The sequence below is a fragment of the Cervus elaphus genome, chromosome 6, assembly GCF_910594005.1.
Source record: "Cervus elaphus chromosome 6, mCerEla1.1, whole genome shotgun sequence".
NCBI classification, from domain to species: Eukaryota; Metazoa; Chordata; class Mammalia; order Artiodactyla; family Cervidae; genus Cervus; species Cervus elaphus.
Window position 1 is genome coordinate 2,050,544 of NC_057820.1, and position 20,102 is coordinate 2,070,645.

The following is a 20,102-nucleotide window of genomic DNA, read 5'->3' on the forward strand; positions in this document are numbered from 1 at the left end:
GATTCTTTACCAGCTGAGCCACAAGGGAAGCCCTCCATACTGTCTGATTCTACTTCTGTAACGTCTTTGCAGGACACAGCTGTAGGAGCGGTGGCCGGGGTCGGGGGCAGGGCGGGCGGCGAGGGCGTGGGTGTGGCTCTGAAGGGCAGCTCAGGGATCCCCGTGGTGAGTGTGAGTGTGCCCTCTCGTGACTTGGTGGCAGAGACACAAAAACGAACACATCTGAGAAACTGTGTAGGGCCACGTGGATTCACACAGACGAGTAAAACCGGAAATCTGAAGGCCACTGGCACTATTCCGGAGTTCTGTTCTGGCTGTGGTTGTTTTGTAAAATGTTCCCCTTGGGGGAAACTGGGGAAACTGTACCCTGAATTTCGTTTATTTCTTATGATATAGCACATGAATCTGCAATTACCTCATTAAAAACTTTAACAATAAAGGCCACCCTGGCGGACAAGGGAGTAGGAGTGAAAGAGGCTATTGAAGTAATGGAAGCTGACTGGAAGTAATCAGATCAGGTGAGGGACTGTTACAGACTCAAAGCCGGAGCTGGGGTGGCTGGTGCCCGGCGGGGCGGCAGTGCTGGTGGTCCCCTCAGGAGGGAGGGCTGCTGGGACTGCAGCCAGATTTTTAAGAGAAATTAAGATTATAATTTACATATCATAAAAGCCACCATTTTAAAGTGTACCGTTTAGTGGTTTTCAGTACGATCATACGGTTCTGCAACCGTCACTCCTCTCTGATTTCTGGGACGTTGCGTCACTCAAAAAGAAAGCCCCTCTCTGCAGCAGTGAGCCCCCAGCCCCTCGCCTCCCCCCAGCCCCTGGCAACCCCTGATCTGCCTGTCTCTGTGGAGCTGCCTGTTCTGGATCTTTCTCATCAACGGAATCATTCACATGGGGCTTGTGTCAGATTTTGTTCACTTAGCGTAACAGATTGGACTTTGAATTGCACTTTCTTCTATAATATTCAGTTAAATCACTGGTAAGAAAGGCATTAATAGCTTGTTTCTGTGGTATAGACTGTGTAGTGGGGAACTATCAGGCCTTGCTTTCCCTAACCAAACAGGACTTTGTTTTTTGGCCACACCGCACAGCTTAAGGAATCTTATTTCCCCGACCAGGGACTGAACCCAGGCCGTTGCCATTTGTGAAAGCGCTGAATCCTAACCACTGGGAAGCCAGAGAATCCCCTCAAACAGTACTTTTATTTTAAAATTATATCTGAAACATAATTTCAAAATGACTTAGGTGTTCTATTCCTGCTTTGAGAAAAGAGGATCTTTCCAAGGAGTTCTCATCTTCTAGGAGCACTCTCACATTAGTCTAGTCCTTGGCTAAAGTTAAAGAGCCGCTGATGAGGAATCGGCAGACCTGGCCCTTTACTGCCGCACTCTGGACCTCAGTTCTGCCTCCTGTGTGGGGCGTGTAGGCGCTGACTCGGAATGTGTGTGTGGAAGGACCGGTGAGCACGAACAGAAAGACAAGTGTGAGGTGAGTGGTTGTCTTCAGTACCTGAGGTGGTCCAGGTCTTCTCTTGCACACCCTCAACCTGGAATCAAGTTTTTCATGCTTCGTCTTAAAGTAACATAATTCTAAAAATGCGAATTCAGATGAGAGGCCTTGAGTTCCTGTTTTCAGAATTATTTCTTTGATAATTAGTTTGATTGTACTGTGCTCTACTAGGGTTTCCCTGCTAGCTCAGATGGTAAGAATCTGCCTGCAATGTGGGAGACCCAAGTCTGATCCCTGAGTCGGGAAGATCCCCTGGAGAAGGGAATGGCAACCCACTCCAGTATTCTTGTCTGGAGAATCCCATGGACAGAGGACCTTGGCAGCTGCAGTCCGTGGGGTTGCAGAGTCGGACACGACTGAGTGACTTAACACTTTCACTTACTGTGATGTAGAGACCTTGATTTTCTTAGGTCTCTCCTTAACAGATGACGACCACAATGGTGTGGTCACTCAAAGTTAGAGATCCTGGAGTGTGAAGTCAAGTGAGCCTTAGGACGCATTACTACAAACAAAGCTATCAGAGGTGATGGAATTCCAGCTGAGCTATTTCAAATCCTAAAAGATGATGCTGTTAAAGTGTTGCACTCAATATGCCATCAAATTTGGAAAATTCAGCAGTGGCCACGGGATTGGAAAAGGTCAGTTTTCATTCCAATCCCAAAGAAGAGCGATGCCAAAGAATGTTCAACCTACTGTACAGTTGCACTCATTTCACGTGCTAGCAAGGTAATGCTCAAAATCCTTCAAGCTGGGCTTCAGCAGTACATAAACTGAGAACTTCAGGTGTACAAGATGGATTTAGAAAAGGCAGAGGAACCGGAGATCAATTTGCCAACATTCATTGGATCATAGAGAAAGCAAGGGAATTAAAAAAAAAAATCTGTTTCGTTGGCTACACTAAAGCCTTTGATTGTGTGGATCACAACAAACTATGGAAAATCCTTAAAGAGATAGGAATACCAGACTACCTTACCTGCCTCCTAAGAAACCTATGTGCAGGTCAAGAAGCAAGAGTTAGACCTGGACATGGCACAATGGGCTGGTTCAAAATTGGGAAGGGAGTACGTCAAGGCTGTATATTGTTATTCTGTTTATTTAACATATGCAGAAATGCCAGGTTGGATGAATCACAAACTGGAATCAAGATTGCCAGAAGAAACAACCTCAGATATGCAGATTGAGAACCACCCTAAGGGCTTCCCTGGTGACTCAGCTGGTTAAGAATCTGCCTGCAATGTGGGAAACCTGGGTTCCATCCCTGGGTTGGGAAGATCCCCTGGAGAAGGGAAAGGCTACCAACTGCAGTATTCTGGCCTGGAGAATTCCATGGACTGTATAGTCCATGGGGTCATAAAGAGTCGGACACAACTAAGTGACTTTCACTCAGCACCGTAATGGCAGAAGGGGAAGAGGAACTAAAGAGCCTTGTGATGAAGGTGAAAGAGGAGAGTGAAAAAGTACGTGTAAAACTCAAGATTCAGAAAACAGATCATGGCATCTGGTCCCATCACTTCTTGGCAAATAGATGGGGAAACAATGGAAACACTGACAGACTTTATTTTCTTGGACTCTAAAATCACTGCAGATGGTGGCTGCAGCCACAAAATTAAAAGATGCTTGCTCCTTGAAAGAAAAGCTATGAAAAACCTGGACAGTGTGTTAAAAAGCAGAGACATTACTTTGCCGACAAAGGTCCGTCTAGTCAAAGCTATGGTTTTTCTAGTAGTTGTACAGATGTGAGAGCTGGACCATAAGGCTGAGGGCGGAAGAATTGATGCGTTTGAACTGTGGTGTTGGAGAAGACTCTTGAGAGTCCCTTGGACTGCAAGGAGATCAAACAGTCAATCCTAAAGGAAATCAGTCCTGAATATTCATTGGAAGGATTGATGCTGAAGCTGAAGCTCCAATAGTTTGGTCACCTGATGCGAAGAGCTGACTCACTGGAAAAGACCCTGATGCTGGGAAAGATTGAGGGCAGGAGGAGAAGGGGACGACAGAGGATGAGATGGTTGGATGGCATCACCGACTCAGTGGACATGAGTTTGAGCAAACTCCAGGAGGTCATAAAGGACAGAGAAGTCTGGCGTGCTGCAGTCCACGGGGTCGTAAAGAGTCAGATGTAATGTAGTGACTGAACGACAGCCACCACCTTACGGATGTCTGTTTATGTACAGGTTGCCTCATTACGTAGTTAGAGGGGGTGGCAGTGGTTTGTTTTGATTTTGAAGGTGGAGTTTATATGATTGAAAAGTCAGGACAGTTCTTACCCTGTTTTTCCAGCTCTCACCTCGTTCATCCAGTTCCTGCCGAGATCAGGGCGGTTCCATTTCACTTTAATTTCCATACTTACACCTTATGTAGAAGCAGTCAGTTTGGCATATTAGTTCAACAACCTAATTAAATCTCACGGGGGAATGAAATTGTTGTAGTTTCGCCAAGTTGTTCACTGCACAGAATAAGATGGGCGGGCACCAGGGAGGTGTCTCCAGGGGCCAGAGTGCCCCGCAGGTTCCAGCGCTGACCTGGGAGAATTGGCTGAGGCCAGGCTGCCCTGGGCCGGGTTAGCTGCCTGGTGTTTGCACTGTGGGGGAGTGTTCATTACTTTTGCAGCTGTGTTGCTGCCCTGACATCCTTCAGGGGATGGTATTGGATGGATTTTTTTTTTTTCCAGTTTTCTGATATTTTTGGCTAACATCTCTATGTCGGGGTGTCTGAGGATAAAGTCTGATCCTCAGACTTTACCCACTTTAAAATGTGGTATTCTTCAATGTGATGAAAGAGGAGATTTTGTCGGATAATTATTTAGGTCATGTTCAGGTAGTTTGTTTTTATGCTCCTCACCCAAAATAGGCGCGTGCATGCCTGCTCAGTTGTGTCTGGCTCTTTGTGACCCCATGGACTGTAGCCCACCAGGCTCCTCTGTCCATGGAGTTACCTAGGCAAGAGTACTGGAGTGGTTGCCATTTCCTCCTCCAGGGCATCTTCTCTCCCCAGGGATCAAACCACACCTCTTGCTTCTCCTGCATTAACAGGCAGATTCTTTACCACTAGTGCCACCTAGTAATTATTGTTTGAATTTTAATATAAGATCAGTAACCACTGAAGACTGTCCGTCTATCTACCTGAAGAATTTTATGATTTTAAGCTACCCATTGAGTGCAGGAAAGACTAAAATCCCATCAGGGCAGATGCTTTCCCCTCAGACCGGTGTGGTTCGCTGGGAAGTGCTTTCGGATGAGTTAGAAGAGAGCTCTGAACCATGTGCTTGCTTTCTAGCTGACCCGTGAGGGGGCGTGCACTCACTCCTGGCAGGGAGGTTGTGGCAGTCAGGACTGGCACTGACGTCTTGGGCACGCCTGCGGGCCGCAGCTCGGACTCCACAAGCTGCTTGAGCTCAGTCGTGTGGGATTGCTCCTCACGGTCTCTCTTTTTTTAAGCTTTGCTGTTTCTACTTCTCTTTCCATCTCTTGGTTTTGGAAACTCCAGTTTAACATAGTTATCATTTATCTTCTGAATCTTGTTTGTAAGACCAACTCAAGACTTTTGAGTCAGTTTTATTGTGTGTTTAACCTACTCTTTGGGCTTCCCTTGTGGCTCAGCTGGTAAAGAATCTGCCTGCAATGTGGGAGGCCTGGGGGTTGGGAAGATCCCCTGGAGAAGGGAACGGCTACCCACTCCAGCATTCTGGCCTGGAGAATTCCCTGGACTAAGTCCATGGGGTCGTCTGCTCCTTTGTTGTCTGTGAAGCACCTGTCCAGTGTGGGTGTTCTGCTGCGTGCCCGTGAGAGTCACGACGTGGCCTTTCTTCTCAGTGAGTCTGTCACCCCTGGAGAGGTAATCGTTGGGAACAGTGACTTCCAAAGAGTGTGATCCAGGTGCCGGCTCATGGCAGGGCCTGGGGCAGGAGCCCTGGGGGAATAGGGCAGGCTTCCCCATGGCTCAGCCGTAAAGAATCTGCCTGCAATGCAAGAGAGGGAGATGCAGGTGTGATCCCCGGGTCAGGAAGATCCCCTGGAGACGGGTTGGCTGTCTGCTCCAGTATTCTTGTCTGGAAAACCGCAGGGACAAAGGAACCTGGCGGGCTACAGCCCATGGGGTTGCAAAGAGTCGGACATGACACACACACACACCTCTGTCTCTGTCCCCACAGGGAGCTCAGAGGAGGAGCTGGACCCAAGCAGACAGCACAGGAATGTACTTTTGTTTTGGTGGGTGAGATTGGTGTTCGGTCTTTGATTTTTTGCTCGTTTCATAAATTTTACTCAAGTCCTAGAGTGGGGCCTCGGGCACAGCACATGTGGGTCTTAAGGCAGTCAGGCAGCAGGTCAGAGAGCTGTACCATTTTTTGTTGCCTGTATTTTTGTGGCTGAGTCCACGTATGAGGAGAGAGACACAGTTCTTTTCAAAGCTCATATTTGTGTTGATCGCTTTTCTGCCATGACCATCATAAGTAGTGAGGTGCACTGACTTTAGTGTTTGTCAGCTTTTTCTGATTGCCATCCCCCCAGGAGTTATTTCAAACCCCAGGGTAAGAGGCTGCCCACAGTGGGGCCACTGCCTATAGAGCTGGGAGACCCTTTTGTGTGAATGTATCTCATTTAAGGCCTTTGGTGGGTTTTCACTTTGGAAGGGAGCCATACAGAAGAGAGTTAGTTTGCCTCCTAACTTGTTGGGAGAGGTCAGTGTTCTTTAATTTTCTTAATGACTTAAGGTCTTCAACTAGGTGATTGAGACTTTAATGTGGTGGCTGAAAGCAGAGAGCATTTAAACTCTCACAGCACTTTCTTTTTCACACTGAGCTGTGATACACACACACACACACACACACACACACACACACACACACACACACACACACACACACACACACACACACACACACACACACACACACACACACACACACACACACACACACACACACACGGTTGCTGTTGTTTACTCCCTCGGTCACGTCTGACTCATTGCAACCCCATGGACTGCAGCACCCCAGTCCTCCCTGGCCTTCACCATCTCCCAGAGTTTGTTTGCTCAAACTCATGTCCATTGAGTCAATGACGCCATCCAACCATCTCATCCTCTGTTACCCTCTTCTCCTCCTGCCTTCAGTCTTTCTCAGCATCACAGTCTTTTCTTAAGTCAGCTCTTCACATCATGTGGCCAAAGTATTGGAGCTTCAGCATCAGTTCAGTTCAGTTGCTCAGTTGCGTCCCACTCTTTGCGACCCCATGGGCTGCAGCACGCCAGGCTTCCCTGTCCATCACCAAATCCCAGTTTACTCAAACCCATATCTGTTGAGTTGGTGATGCCATCCAAACGTCTTATCCTCCGTCATCCCCTTCTCCTCCTGCCCTCAATCTTTCCCAATCTTTCCTGAGTCTCTCCCATCAGGAGGCTTCCATAAGCCTCTTATCCTTCTCCATCAGAGGGCAGACAGAATGAAAACCACAATCACAGAAAACTAACCAATGTGATCACATGGACCACATCCTTGTCTAACTCAATGAAACTATGAGTCATGCCGTGTAGGGCCACCCGAGACAGATGGGTCATGGTGGAGAGTTCTGATAAAACGTAGTCCACTGGAGAAGGGAATCGCAAACCACTTCAGTGTTCTTGCCTTGAGAACCCATGAACAGTATGAAAAGGCAGCTTTAGCATCAGTCCTTCCAATGAATATTCAGAGTTGACTTCCTTTAGGATTGACTGGTTCGATCTACTTGCATGCAGTCCAAGGGACTCTCAAGAGTCTTCTCCAGCACCACAGTTCAAAAGCATGAGTTCTTTGGCCCTCATCCTTCTTTATGGTCCAGCTTTCACATCCATACATGACCACTGGAAAAACCATAGCCTTGACTAGATGGACCTTTGTTGGTAAAGTAATGTCTCTGCTTTTTAATATGTTGTCTAGGTTGGTCATAGCTTTTCTTCCAAGGAGCAAGCATCTTTTAATTTTGTGGCTGCAGTCACCATCTGCCTTGATTTTGGAGCCCAAGAAAATAAAGTCTGTCACTGTTTCCATTTTTTCCCCATCTATTTGCCGTGAAATGATGGGACCGGATGCCATGATGTTAGTTTTTTGAAAGTTGAGTTTTAAGCCAGCTTTTCACTCTCCCGTTTCACCTTCATCATGAGGCTCTTTAGTTCCTCTTCACTTTCTGCAATTAGGTTGGTGTCATCTGCATATCTGAGGTTATTTATATTTTTCCTGGCAATCTTGATTGCAGTTTGTGCTTCATCCAGCCTGATATTTCACATGATGTACTCTGCATAGAAGTTGAATAAGCAGGGTGACAGTATATGGTCTTGACGTACTCCTCTCCCAATTTTGAACCCGGCTCACTCATCAGTACCTTTTTTAGTGTACTCTCCTCCCCTGCCAGGCCCCTGTAAATTTCAGATCAGTTGACATTCCCTTAAAGGCAAAGACTGTGGCATAAGTTGAATCGTCCCTCTGTACCTTGAAGCGGATGCATTGAGACTCATCCTTGTGTGTGTCCGTCGTTTGCTGCTTTCACTGCCAAGCAGCGCTCCATCACTCCGCTGCGGTTGTCTGCCCATCCACTGGGACACGGGTTTCCATCCCAGCGCTTCTGAAGTGAGTGACTCGGGAGGGCAGGAGGTGAGGGGCCTCTGCCTCCTGTGGTCACTCGGGACCCAGGCTCCTTCCATCCTGTCACTCTGCAGCCTTCTTGTTGTCTTTGCCTGTATGTTCAAAAACTGGGTGTTAGAAGTGTCTGTTCCAGTTGGGGGAAGCCAAAAGGAGGGGGTGGTGCCCTGGGCAAGCCACAAGGCAGAAGCTCCACCTGCTACGTGTGTTTCTGTTTCATCGGCGAGAACAGAGTCACTCATCTGTGCCTGGCTGCAGGGAAGCTGGGCTGTGGGACTTCTCAGCAGAAAGCGTGTGTCTGAGAAGGGAAGCAGGGCACTTTGGTGGTGGCGTGTGTCTGAGAAGGGAAGCAGGGCGCTTTGGTGGTGGCTAACAGCCCACAGCACAGCTCATCAGTGACTCCTTTAGGAAGGAGACCAGTGCAGGACATGGTCACCCATCCATGTGGTGAGAGGCTGGCTGGCTGGTCACTGGGAGCCCCTCTCCGCACACCATGGACTTGGCCTGTTCAGGCCTGACTTTCCGCTTTGCATACTCTTCCTTGTCCATGTTCTTCCCTGGCCATGTCTGAAGTGCCTTTTGAGGGTGTGTCTTTCTTGGTTTGCACAATTGGAACAGTCTGTTCCTTCACATGTACTCTTTTGGAGCCTGAGGTTGCATTAGGGATTAAACGGAGGTGTTGGTCAGTTAGTATTTTACTTTCTTTGGTGCTCTTTGTAGAATTCCCTCAAAAACGTAGTAGTCTTCTGGTCTGTGTTTCCAGTTAGTACCATGTCCTGGTAGCTGTCAGACACGGATCCTTGTTTGGATGTGGTCATCAAGCCTGATTTATTTTTTGCTTCCTCTTTGGATCATCCCTGTCTTCTGTATTTCTCCAGTGCATACCTCAGAGACCTCTGAAGTCATAGGTTTGGGTGAGAAACAAGCAGCTTTTATCTCATCTTCTTGAGCAGTCTGTTTGTCTCCATTTTAAAATTTAGGCTGAAAAGTCTTACTAGGAGGCTTTTGAGAAAGGCTCTGGGCAGGGTACTTGTTTGTAGCCATTCGGGGATATAGGAGCAATTAGCCATTGTGTTAATACATTTTCTCATAGTTAATCGTGTGAGGCCTGTGGGGCTGACTCGTCAGGCCACGTGGTTTTGCGAGGGGCCGCTGTGTAGAGGAGGCATTTCACGTTGACTTGAGCTGAAGCTGCCTCTGTCCGCGCGATCCTGGGCGGGCCCTGTCAGCGCCGCAGCCTCTCTTCTCTACAGCAGAGAAGGCAGGCGTGTTAGCGACGCCCCCTGAGTTTTCTCTGGAGCCCGGCCCTATAGGGGACCCCGGGTTCGGCCCGCGCTCGCCTCTCTGACCTCAGAGCACCCTGCCCCGGCACGGGCTGCCTGGCTTTACTGCTTGGAGTCAAGAAGCTCTGTTGAATGAATGAGTGAATGCATGCCACATAGAAACTGATGGAGCGGACAACACTAACTGCCTTTACTCTTTTTTTATTCCCCCTTTAGAAAGAAAGAACTCTCAGCCACCAAGAAAGACCGTGTGAATCATTGTCTGACAATATGTGAAAACATAGTGGCACAGTCTCTCAGGTAACTGCACTTTGAACTTTCTAGTGAAAATAAAACACTTCTGTGTTTTCATTCTTAACGGGCTAGAATGTTCTTTGTTGCCCCAGTTGTTTTGAAACCTTGACGGGACCCCTCCCCTTTCTGGCCGTGGATACGGAGGATTTCCAGACACTGTACTGAGTAATACTTCCTTCTTGTAACCTTACACTGTGTTGTTGTAACCATTAGGATAACCGAACACTCTGCTTGTATCTTACTTATTGCGGTAGTAGGAACAGGAGCGCGCCCAATTGCCGGGGTCTCTTTCTTCGGCCTCTGCCCTGTCCGCCCTGTGGGAGTGCTCCCTGCTCATAGCAGGTTTGGGACGGTGGGGTCATGGGCGTTGACCGGAGGCCCACCTCCCTGGCGTGGTCGTTCCTCTGGGGTGAGCAGGGAGCACCTTCTTGTATCTCTTCTTTGCTGATTCTCCTCATCCTCCTTGCTTTTGGCTGTCTGTCTGAGTACTGTTCCTCATATCTGTGGGTGGTAGATATTTAAGCCTGTCTCTGAATGAGTGAGTAGGAAACAGATGTGCTTATGGCTTCTGAACTCCGTCACTCAGATGGGACGTGTGAAGTACTCCTCTTGGAGTGAGTGCTCTCTCTCGGAGTAAATCATCCATGTTACTCTCCTGTTGGGAAGGGCTCTCTGTAATCTACTAGAAAAACCTCTAAGAATAATCACCGTGGTTCTTGTACTGACAGAAATTTGGTGATTCATTTATTTTCAGTGGCACCTTGCCACTTGTATTTTATACCTTCAAAGTGATTTCATACAGAATATTTCATTTTAGTTGAACTCAATGCCATTTGGAAAGACAGTGTATGATTATTGTTTTTATCTATAATTTGTACAAATACTGTGGGAAGAAATGAAGTGACAGGTGAAAATACGTGCTGAAAATAAAAATACAAAAATTCTAAGTTAGTGTGCTATTATAGACAACAGTACTAAGTAAAAGTAGGGGAAAAGGTTTGAATTCTGCCTCCACTCTGTATAAGCCAGCTGGCTTCAGATCTCGGAGTCGCCGTGGCCTGTCTTTCATGTGTAAACGCAGTGTCCCGGGCTCTTAGGCGCCACACCCGTGAGACGCTGTTGAGAGCTGCGTGAAAGTGCGTGTCAGCTCCTGCGAGGCAGAAATCGTCCGCTGGTGGTGCACGCTGTCCCGCACACGCCGTTACTCTTGTGGGGACGCCTGGCAGACCCCTGGGGCCTGCCGCTGCCGTAGCACAGCTGCGCTCATCTGACTTCCAGCATCTGGGTCCCAGGAAGCAACACCTCACATGGAAACCTTATGGACCCAGAAAATAGACCTTTTCCATTCTGAGTGCTTCATGCTTTATGTTTAGTTTGTTTCTTGATAATTCCCAATGGAATTGATGGAATGTTGGCTTAGATTCACACGTGTGTGTGGGTGTGTGTGTGTGAGTGAGTGTGTGTTCAATTGCTCAGTCATGTTTGACTCTTTGCAACTCCATGGACTGCAGCCCACCAGGCTCCTCTTATCCATGTAGTTTTTCAGGCAGGAATACTGGAGTAGATGCCATTTCCCTCCTCCAGTGGATGTTTCCCACCTAGGAATTGAACCTGCATCTCTTGTGTCTTCTGCACTGGCAGGCAGATTCTTTACCACTAGCACCACCTGGGAAGTACGTTGAGAAATGTTAAGACTGGCTTGTGGCTCAGTTTGCCATTGTAAATCATGGTAATAGCTGTTAATAGTTCCTACATTCGTGTCTGTTCTGTTTTTTGTTTTTTTTTTTTTTGTCTGTTCTGTTTTTATGGAGTAATGCTAATGGTCTTTACGCTGCTTGTTCTATGTAGGATCATATTAGTGGGATACTTTTTGGACCCAGAGAGGTTGTCTTTGGTTGCATCAGATCAAAGAACCTGTTTGTTTTAAGATGCTCTCGATACTTTTCAGAAATTTTGGATTGTAGAGCTGTGAATCTTTTATATACATATAATGTTTTAGGAAGTCTTAATGGCTGGTATTTCCTGTGATCTCTCCTTTAATGTAACTGATCTCTGGTATGTTCTTTAGCTTCTGTAAGATGCTGATCTTATCTCTTAGGGGTTATTTCAGGCAGCTTCTCGGGTCCTTGAGGTGCGTTGTGACTCAGCCTACTTCAGCTCTCAGTTTGGTGGTCTGTCCTGCTGCTTCCCAGATACGCACGAACATCAGAATCACCTGGAAAATTTGTTAGAAATACAGGAACGAAGATGACCTCACTGTCCTCTTTCCCCAGCACTCTTATGTTTTCTGTCCAGTGGAGGGTGAGGATTCATTTTTAAGTAGTTTCCTTTTGGGAGGACCTTGACACCTTCGTCTAAGCAACTGTACTTGATAAGGTGACTGGGTAAAAATAGGTGTACAGGAGTCTATAGATTTTCCCATACATTAGCATAAATTTGCTAGAAAATATAATGCTTCAAGAACCAGCTCATCATAGCACCAACGCATAATATTTCAAGGAATTGACAAGAGATGTGCAGAAACTGTGGAAGGACTGTATGGCTTCCCTGAAAGGGACAGGTGACTACTGCCCTTTCAACGTGGGAGCAGTTCCTTATCATAAAGTTAAACTTTCTCTAAATTAATTCATAAATTTAAAATGAGCTTGATCAGAATTCTAGTAGAGATATTTTTTAACTTGTTCATCTGCAAGAATAAATACATCAGTGTTAACAAAATCTGAAACCATCAGTAATTGGTGAGACCTGGTGTTCATGACGTTAAAATAGCTGTTAGACATTAAAGAAGGTCCAGAATAGGAAGTGGGAAAGTGTATGTGTGTATGTGCAGATATGAATTTACAATAAAGGTAACATCTTGTATTAGTGTGGAAATGATGGATTATTGAACCAACTGACTATTTAGGGGAATATTCTTCATATTGCAGGCAAACATAAATGCCAGATTAATTACCTAAAATAAGAGAGTGAAATAATTACTATAAAAAGAACATTTAGTCTGTGGAATGCTTACAATATAAAGGAAAACGGTGTTTTTTCTAGAATATAGTTCAGTATGTCAAAATCTACTTTAAACTGAAACTTAAATGCAACTTGGGGAAAGTATTGATGGCATATGTATCAAAGGTTTAATAGCTTCTGTAGAGAGAAATTGTAAATCATTAAGAAAAAGGCTGTCTTTCTAATAGGAAAACAGGCAAAACTATGAATGGGCAGTTTGGAAAAGAAGAAATGTAACTGAGCCAGCAAATGTAATAGCTAACACTTACTTCATGCTTCCTGTGGAAAAACGTTCAGATTTACTAGTAATCACTAGAATGAGATAAAACAAAAATCAGAACATTTCTTTTTTACCTGTTAAATTTGCAGACATTAAAAAATACTCAGGGTTTTGTCAGAGATGTTACAACTTTTTTAAAAGGCAACTTGGGGGATTTCACTGGTGGTCCAGGGTCTAAGACTTTGTGCTGCTGATGCAGGGGGCCCAGGTTCGATTCCAGGGAACTAGATCCTATGTGCCACAATTAAGACCTGGCACAGCCAAATAAGTAAATGTTAAAAAAAATAAAAGGCAGTTTGGCCTGATTGATTTAGGCATTTCGCTTCAGGAGTTTATCCTTAGGAAAGTCCAGTGATGTTGGTGCAGTGCTAGTCATCCTATTAAAAAATGAAAAATAATCTTCATGACTTACCTGCAGGGGAACTGAAAAACTTCATACATTTATGGAAAGGAATATTAGTTAACTTTATTAAAGATGATTTATAGATAGGTGACTAGGTGATATAATAATAATATAAAAATTAAATTAAAAAATTTTGAAGGATTTTTGCTTCTGACTAAGATGGTTAGATAGCATCACCGACTCAATGGACATGAGTTTGAGCAAACTCTGAGAGAGAGTGGAGGACAGGGGAGCCTGGCGTGCTGCAGTCTGTGGGGTCACAAAGAGTCGGACACGTCTGAGCGACTGAACAACAATGACTCGTTCATCGTATCCCACAGAGTGAGCACATCTCCTCACTTCCTGGTTCGCCTTCAGTAGCCCAAGGCCACCCTGGGGGCGCTCCTCCCAGCTCCAACCTTGTGGGCCCCGCCAGGCTCTGGGGTCACAAAGACACGACTGAGTGACTTTCACTTGATGGTAATATCAGGTTCCATCTGTTCAGGGCCAACATGGTGAACCTCTTTCCATTGTCTTACTGTTAACCTATGTGAATCTTTATATTTAAAATGTATTTCTTGTAGGCAGCAAATAATGGGTGTTGCTTCTCATTTGATCTGAGAAATCTTTTACATTTCATGTCATTGTTGACATAAGTAGGTTCATTTTTTATTAGTTGGCTTCAGTGGGTCTCAGCTGCAGCGCCCAGGCTCTTCACTGTGGCACTCGGGCTTAGCTGTCCTGCAGCACGTGGGAGCCTAGCTTCCTGACCAGGGATTGAACCCATGTCCCCTGCATTAGACGGCGGATTCTCAATCACCGGACCACCAGAAAAGTCCCTAAACTAGGTTTGAATCTGCCACTGTACTGCCACTTCCCTGTTTGGCCCATATGTTCTTTATTTGCCCTTGTCCCTGTTTCTGCCTTCTGGGTTAAATATTGTTTGGGTCAGCGTCAGTTATTTTTCTCACTGTTGGTCATGTTTTCCTGCTTCTTGGCATTCCTGACCATTTCTGATTAGATGCCAGACCTTATAACTTCTATCTTGTTGGGTGCTACACACTTGAATTCCGACGTTCTTGAAGTTAGCCCTGGAATGCAACTATGTTACTCTGAAGAACTAGGACTGTCCAGGGTTCTGCCTGTAGGCAGGGTCAGAACAGCATCTCATCTAGGGCTGAAGTTAGTCAGCCCGGTTGTGAAGGCAGACGCATCTGAGCAGCCGACCCAAGGCGCCAGAAGGACAAGGCTCCCCGTCTGGCTGGTGAGAGCAGGAGCTCTTCCCGCACTTGGAGTTTCAGCACTTGCTCCCTCCAGCCCCTTCAGGTGACTCTGCCTGCCGCCCCGGGCCACTGTCTGCAGCAACACTCAGCTGAGACCCGAGGGCCCCGCGGTCTCCGGGTCTCTCTGTGCAGCTTGCCCCTCTGGCCTTCCCCCACGGGCCCAGCCACCCTGCCTCCTGAGGCCATCAGCTCTGTCTCCCATCTCAGCAACCATGGACTCTCCCGGGCTTCCCCTCCTCACGTCCTCACTGGGAAATCCCCTCTAGGCAGCCATCTGGGGAAATCCTGAGGCTCATCACATTAGCTTTCCATTTTCCAGAGATGCCTAATACCTGATGCCTTGAAAATCATGGTTATGTGCATGTTACCCTTTATCAACTGCTTTAGGCAGGAAGGCGAACCCTGTCCTTGTCACTTATCTTGCTGTTCAGTCACTAAGTCATGTCTGACTCTTTGTGACCCCATGGACTGCAGCACGCCAGGCTCCCCTGTCCCCTGATTTACTTATTGGAGAGTTTCTTAAAAGCATGGTTAGAAGTAGTATATAAATCTACTTTTTTTCTTTTTAAAAATCGAGATAGGATGGGTGCATGACACTGTGAGTCTGGTTTGATTCGCATGTATGATGCTCTGCGGCAGCCCAGTGTCAGCCCGCACCTTTATCGTGTCATTGTCCTTCCTTTCTGTGTGTTGAGAGCAGTAAAGAGCTAGTCTCTTAGCAACCTTGGCGTTTAAAATGCAGTATTGCCGACTGCAGTCCCTGAGCTGTGCGTCAGCCGCAGGTCATCTACTAGTTACGAGGAAGCCTGCTTTTTCAGCTGTGAGTTTTATGGAATCTTTATACAAGTATTTGTGTCTCCCTCTTTCTCTCTTTTTTAAAGGCTTGTTTAGTTATTTATCTTTGGCTCTGCTGGGTCTTCCTTCCTTCTCCGGCTTTCTCTAGTTGAGCAGGCGGGGGCTGCTCTGGTTTCGGGCTTCTCTCGTTGCGGTGCTCGGGCTCAGTATTGTGGTTGGGCTTAGCTGTCCCCGTGACATGTGGGAGCCTCCCAGTCTTTCCAGACCAGGGGGCGAACCCGCGTCCCCTGCTTTGGCAGGCAGATTTTTAACCACTGGACCACCAAGGAAGCCCCCAAATAAAATATTTCTGATGAAAATTTTGTGTCTGAATTCAGATGTGCTGTAAAAAGATTGTTCTATAGCACACTAGTTTCTTCATGTTGATTTTACATGTTGAAATAATATTTTTGGTATATTGGGCTAAATGAAATATGTTATTAAAATGAATTTTACCAGTGTATGTAACATCCTTTTTCTGTTCCAGAATCCCATGCAGGGTACCAGAAACTTAACTGTGTTTCATCGTCATGTCTTCTCTTGGCTGTGACAGTCTCTCTTCTTTTTTCACTTAGAAATTCTCCAGAATTTCAGAAACTTCTGGGCATCGCTATGGAACTTTTTCTGCTGTGCAGTGACGACGCGGAGTCAGATGTCAGGATGGTGGCTGACGAATGCCTCAACAAAGTCATAAAAGTAAGAACCCTTCGGACGGTGTTCTCTGAGACACAGTCACCGTGGCTAAGAGAAGAAACCGTATGCTTTTGTTTTGAGTAGCAAAGTCCTTTAGGTCGTCTGTACGTTTTTAATCTAATAGTGTGTGGTTTGGAGGCACTCCGGTGTCTGCCAGGGTACTGGCTGTACCTGCCCAGTCAGAGGGCGTGGGCTTCCCCTCATGCCTGCGCAGGGCCTCTGTTAAGGATGGGCGCTGATGGTGGCCACTGGGGGCTTTTGGACCGAGTGGCACCCTGCTGAGAAACCGCGAGGCCCTGCGACGGCCAGGGTACGGGCAGTGGGGTCCACCCCTGATGTCTTCGTCCCCCAAGTCCTCGGTCAGGCAGGACTGTTCACAGGGAAGGACGTGCCTTCTCTGGTCGCTTGGCTGGAGTTCTGGCTGGAGTTGGTGTGACGTGACTGGAGATAGAAGTTCCCAGAAAAGGTTGGTGAAGGCAGAAAGCCAGCGCCACCTCGGTGGGAGCTGAGGTGAGGAGCGTAGGGGACGCCTGTCCTCTGCTCAGGCCTTCCCGGTGCAGAGTCTGTACCGAGGTCCCCGAGCTTTAATCCACTTTTCCCTTTTCCTGTTTTCTGCTGCCACTGAAGATGAAGTTCTTCTTCGTAATTCTTACTGCGTTGGAAAACTGCCCTTGTTTTTCTCATCCTGCCCTTCTCCTCGTTTGTGTCCCCAGCCATCCTGGGGGCTCCGCTGACAGTGTGCTCCTGCCTTCAGACGACGTACAGTCTCAGACGGGGAGCGTGTTTGTATGGGACTGACTGAAGGCACGGTGCAAGCTCTGAGTTCTGGGCGATATTGGCAGCTCATCACTGCAGTCTGGAGGCGGAGGTGCTTCCTGTCCAGGGAGGCAGAGAAGGCCTCCCGGAGGTGGTGGCTGTTCGGCGAATGAGAAGATTTAGGACCTTCTCTTCTTTTGGCTCGCTGTGCGGCATGTGGGATCTTGGTTTCCCCAACCAGGGATCGAACCCGTGTCCCACTGCAATGAAGCAAGGAGTGCTCTAGGGACGTCCTGTAGGACCTTCTTAACCCTTGCAGACTCACAGAGGAGGGGACTCTGCCAGAGAACGGGAGATGTTGAGGATCAGTTCAAGGGGTTTGCACTTTATCTGGAGGAGAATGAAGAAAGGGAAGAGCTCTCCAAAATTTGTAACCTGGTAGTCCGAGCAGCCTGGTGGTGCCTTGTAGCCTGCCTTGGACAGGAGACAGACGGTGTGCCCGGAATCCATGAGGAAGGCCAAGTGTCCAGGGAGGAGGGGGCCCTGAGCCGGCGGGGTGCTGGGTGCGAGTGAGGAGCAGGGGCTGGGCTGTCACGGGCTGGGCCTGGCGGCTGTGTGTCCGCCCTGGTGTGGGGGAGGGCCGGGAGCAGGGAGGCTCCGGTGGCACGTTAGCATCGCCTGGGACCCTGAGTGCCCGTTCACTGCTGTTTTCACGGCTTTGAAGTTTGCTTTTCTCTTGTAATAAAGTACGTTTGACGTTAGTTTATAAAACATTCATAAAGTGAAACAAAACTTGGATATGCCTTCTAGTTTTACTGGCCAAGCAGTGTTTTACTATATACTTGTCTGTTTTGATGTGCTCATTTAAGGGATTGTAGTCCAAAGTGGAACAGTAGAATTAGAATTTTAAAATACCCAAGGCATTATTCAGAATGTGACCCTGTTTTGATTTTCAAGCTCGCTGAGCCTCCGTGGGTTTTGCTAAGACCAGCTTGGTTTATAGAGGTCATGTGCTTACATCACAGGAAAGGAGGAGGGCTTTTTTGTGGAGGCTTGGTTATATCTCCCCTCTCTTCTTCAGGCTTCCTTACATCTTTCCTCTCTTGTGGACAAGCCATTGGCAGTACTGTTTCAGAGGACAGGGTTCTTATGGCTGAGAGCGGGGCACAGAGATCTCTCCGTCTTGGGGAGCCATCTCCAGCGTGGACTCTGTGTCCCTGATGGTGGTTGCCATCACCCATTATTACCGGGTTGAAGTTGCTCGTGTGGCCATTTTTTGGCTTGACTTGTAACTGAGCAGCAGGAGCAGGTCTCTGAGGAGCCTGTGGTTCCAGCAGGTTCGCATGTCCCTGGGGCCCTGAGGTGGGGCGCGCCCATGCATCACAGGAGGACCAGACCTTTGGGAAGGCTGCGGCTTCCGTGTGGAGAGGAGTGTTCCCTTGCCAGCAGCAGGGCTCTGACCTTGGGTATCCCCCTCCTGCCCCACTGGCTCTGCAGACTCCAGGGCATTGCCGATGTTGGATCATCGTTAAAAAGGATGGTTAAAGAATGTACTTTTAATGATTAAAAATGATTAAAGAATGTACTGTAATTGAATATAAGAGCTTTAGAGTGAATTTGAACTATCTACCATTTAATTTTGATATTTGATTGTAATGAATATTCTTTTCCTTCCCTTTTAAATGTTATAGGGAATGACCTGTATCTAGTTGGTAACTTCCTGCATACATATGTTTCTTTCTTAATGAGCAGGTTTTCAATTTAGTTGCTATTATAGTCTCCTTTGCCCCCAAATTGAACTTTTCGTTGCCCTTGAGATTTCTTTAGAATTGCTTTGCTGTTGTTTTTCAGTCGCCCAGTCGTGTCCGACCCTTCGCGGCCCCATGGACTGCATCGCGCCAGGCCTCCTTGTCCGTCACCGTCACTCAGAACCAGTAGTAGAATGTGTCTTCCGTGAACAGGTCTCTTGTGTTTTGTTGTAGGCTTTGATGGATTCCAATCTTCCGAGGTTGCAGCTAGAACTCTATAAGGAAATTAAAAAGGTGGGTTTTTTTGTTTTCATTATTGAAAAAAGTCTATTGATCCACTGTATTGAGTAACGTATGAAATTTTCTTTTATTTGATAAGTAAAAATGTTAGAAGGAAACAAATGCTGTTTGGTAAAGTAGATGCTATTGTCTTACTTCTCCTCAGAAAGTTGTTCTTCATTATTTATTAGATGAGATGGGAATTAAAATGGGAGTTTTTTTTTTTTTTAAATGGGAGTTTTAAAAAAGAAAAAAAAACCTTTATAATTTCGTCCCATTAAACCTTAAAATGTCAAAAAGCGATTGCACACTTAAACAGCCTTTTCTCTAAAAAGAGAGGCTAGCAGTGAGAAAGGCGCTTTTGTGCGTTGAGGTCGGTGACGCCTGCTGTCTGCGGCCCCTGTGTAACTCCGCTCTCCGCCCCCGCAGAACGGCGCCCCCCGGAGCCTGCGCGCTGCCCTGTGGAGGTTTGCTGAGCTGGCTCACCTGGTCCGGCCTCAGAAGTGCAGGTGAGGTGGGCGCTCAGGGTCATCGCGGTCACTGCTGCTGGGTCGGGGGGCCAGCTCCTGTGGACGCTCTTCCGTCTCGGCTCAAAAGCTGTTTCTCCGGAGGTCTCCCCCGACCCCGCTGGCTGAAGCCGCCCCCTCCTCCCGTCCCGCTGGCGTCCCTGCTCTCCGCTCAGAAACGCTCTCACACACTGGTTCGTTCTCTGCCCCACCCTCCCCGAGGGGCGCAGGGATGTGCGTCCCGGGACAGTGGGGGCGTCCCCGTCAGGCCCTGCTACAGCCCAGCCCGGCTGACGGTGTCTGCCCCGGGGCTTGCCGAGGAGATGCCTGTCAGGTGGTTGAAGAGTGCGTGTGCCCTCACTGTTGCTCACTGTAGGGATTATAGAAAACTATGCCTTTGTCCGTTACATGGGTTAAAAATGCGAAGTGTGAAGACAGTTTTGACTGATTGAAACAGTTGTGTTTTTTTCTTTAATTCATTACTCTATTTTGATTGGAGGATAATTTCCTTACAATGTTGCAGTGGTTTTTGCCACACGTCAACATGCATCACCCACGGGTGCACATGTGTCCCGCATCCTGAAGCCCCCTCCCGCCTCCCTCCCCGCCCATCTCTTGGGTTGTCCCCGAGCCCCGGCTC

General features: G+C 47.4%; 1 protein-coding gene across 3 annotated transcripts in view; it reads left to right on the forward strand.

Moving 5' to 3' along the window:
- Positions 1 to 20,102, forward strand: part of HTT (huntingtin) — a 124,398-nt gene that overhangs the window by 6,830 nt on the left and 97,466 nt on the right. For all 3 annotated transcript variants that reach the window (XM_043906045.1, XM_043906047.1, XM_043906046.1), the window contains exons 2-5: positions 9,624 to 9,707; positions 16,056 to 16,176; positions 18,912 to 18,971; positions 19,386 to 19,465. In XM_043906045.1, the coding sequence (XP_043761980.1) occupies positions 9,624 to 9,707; positions 16,056 to 16,176; positions 18,912 to 18,971; positions 19,386 to 19,465 (345 nt within the window). The remainder of the gene's footprint in view (positions 1 to 9,623; positions 9,708 to 16,055; positions 16,177 to 18,911; positions 18,972 to 19,385; positions 19,466 to 20,102) is intronic.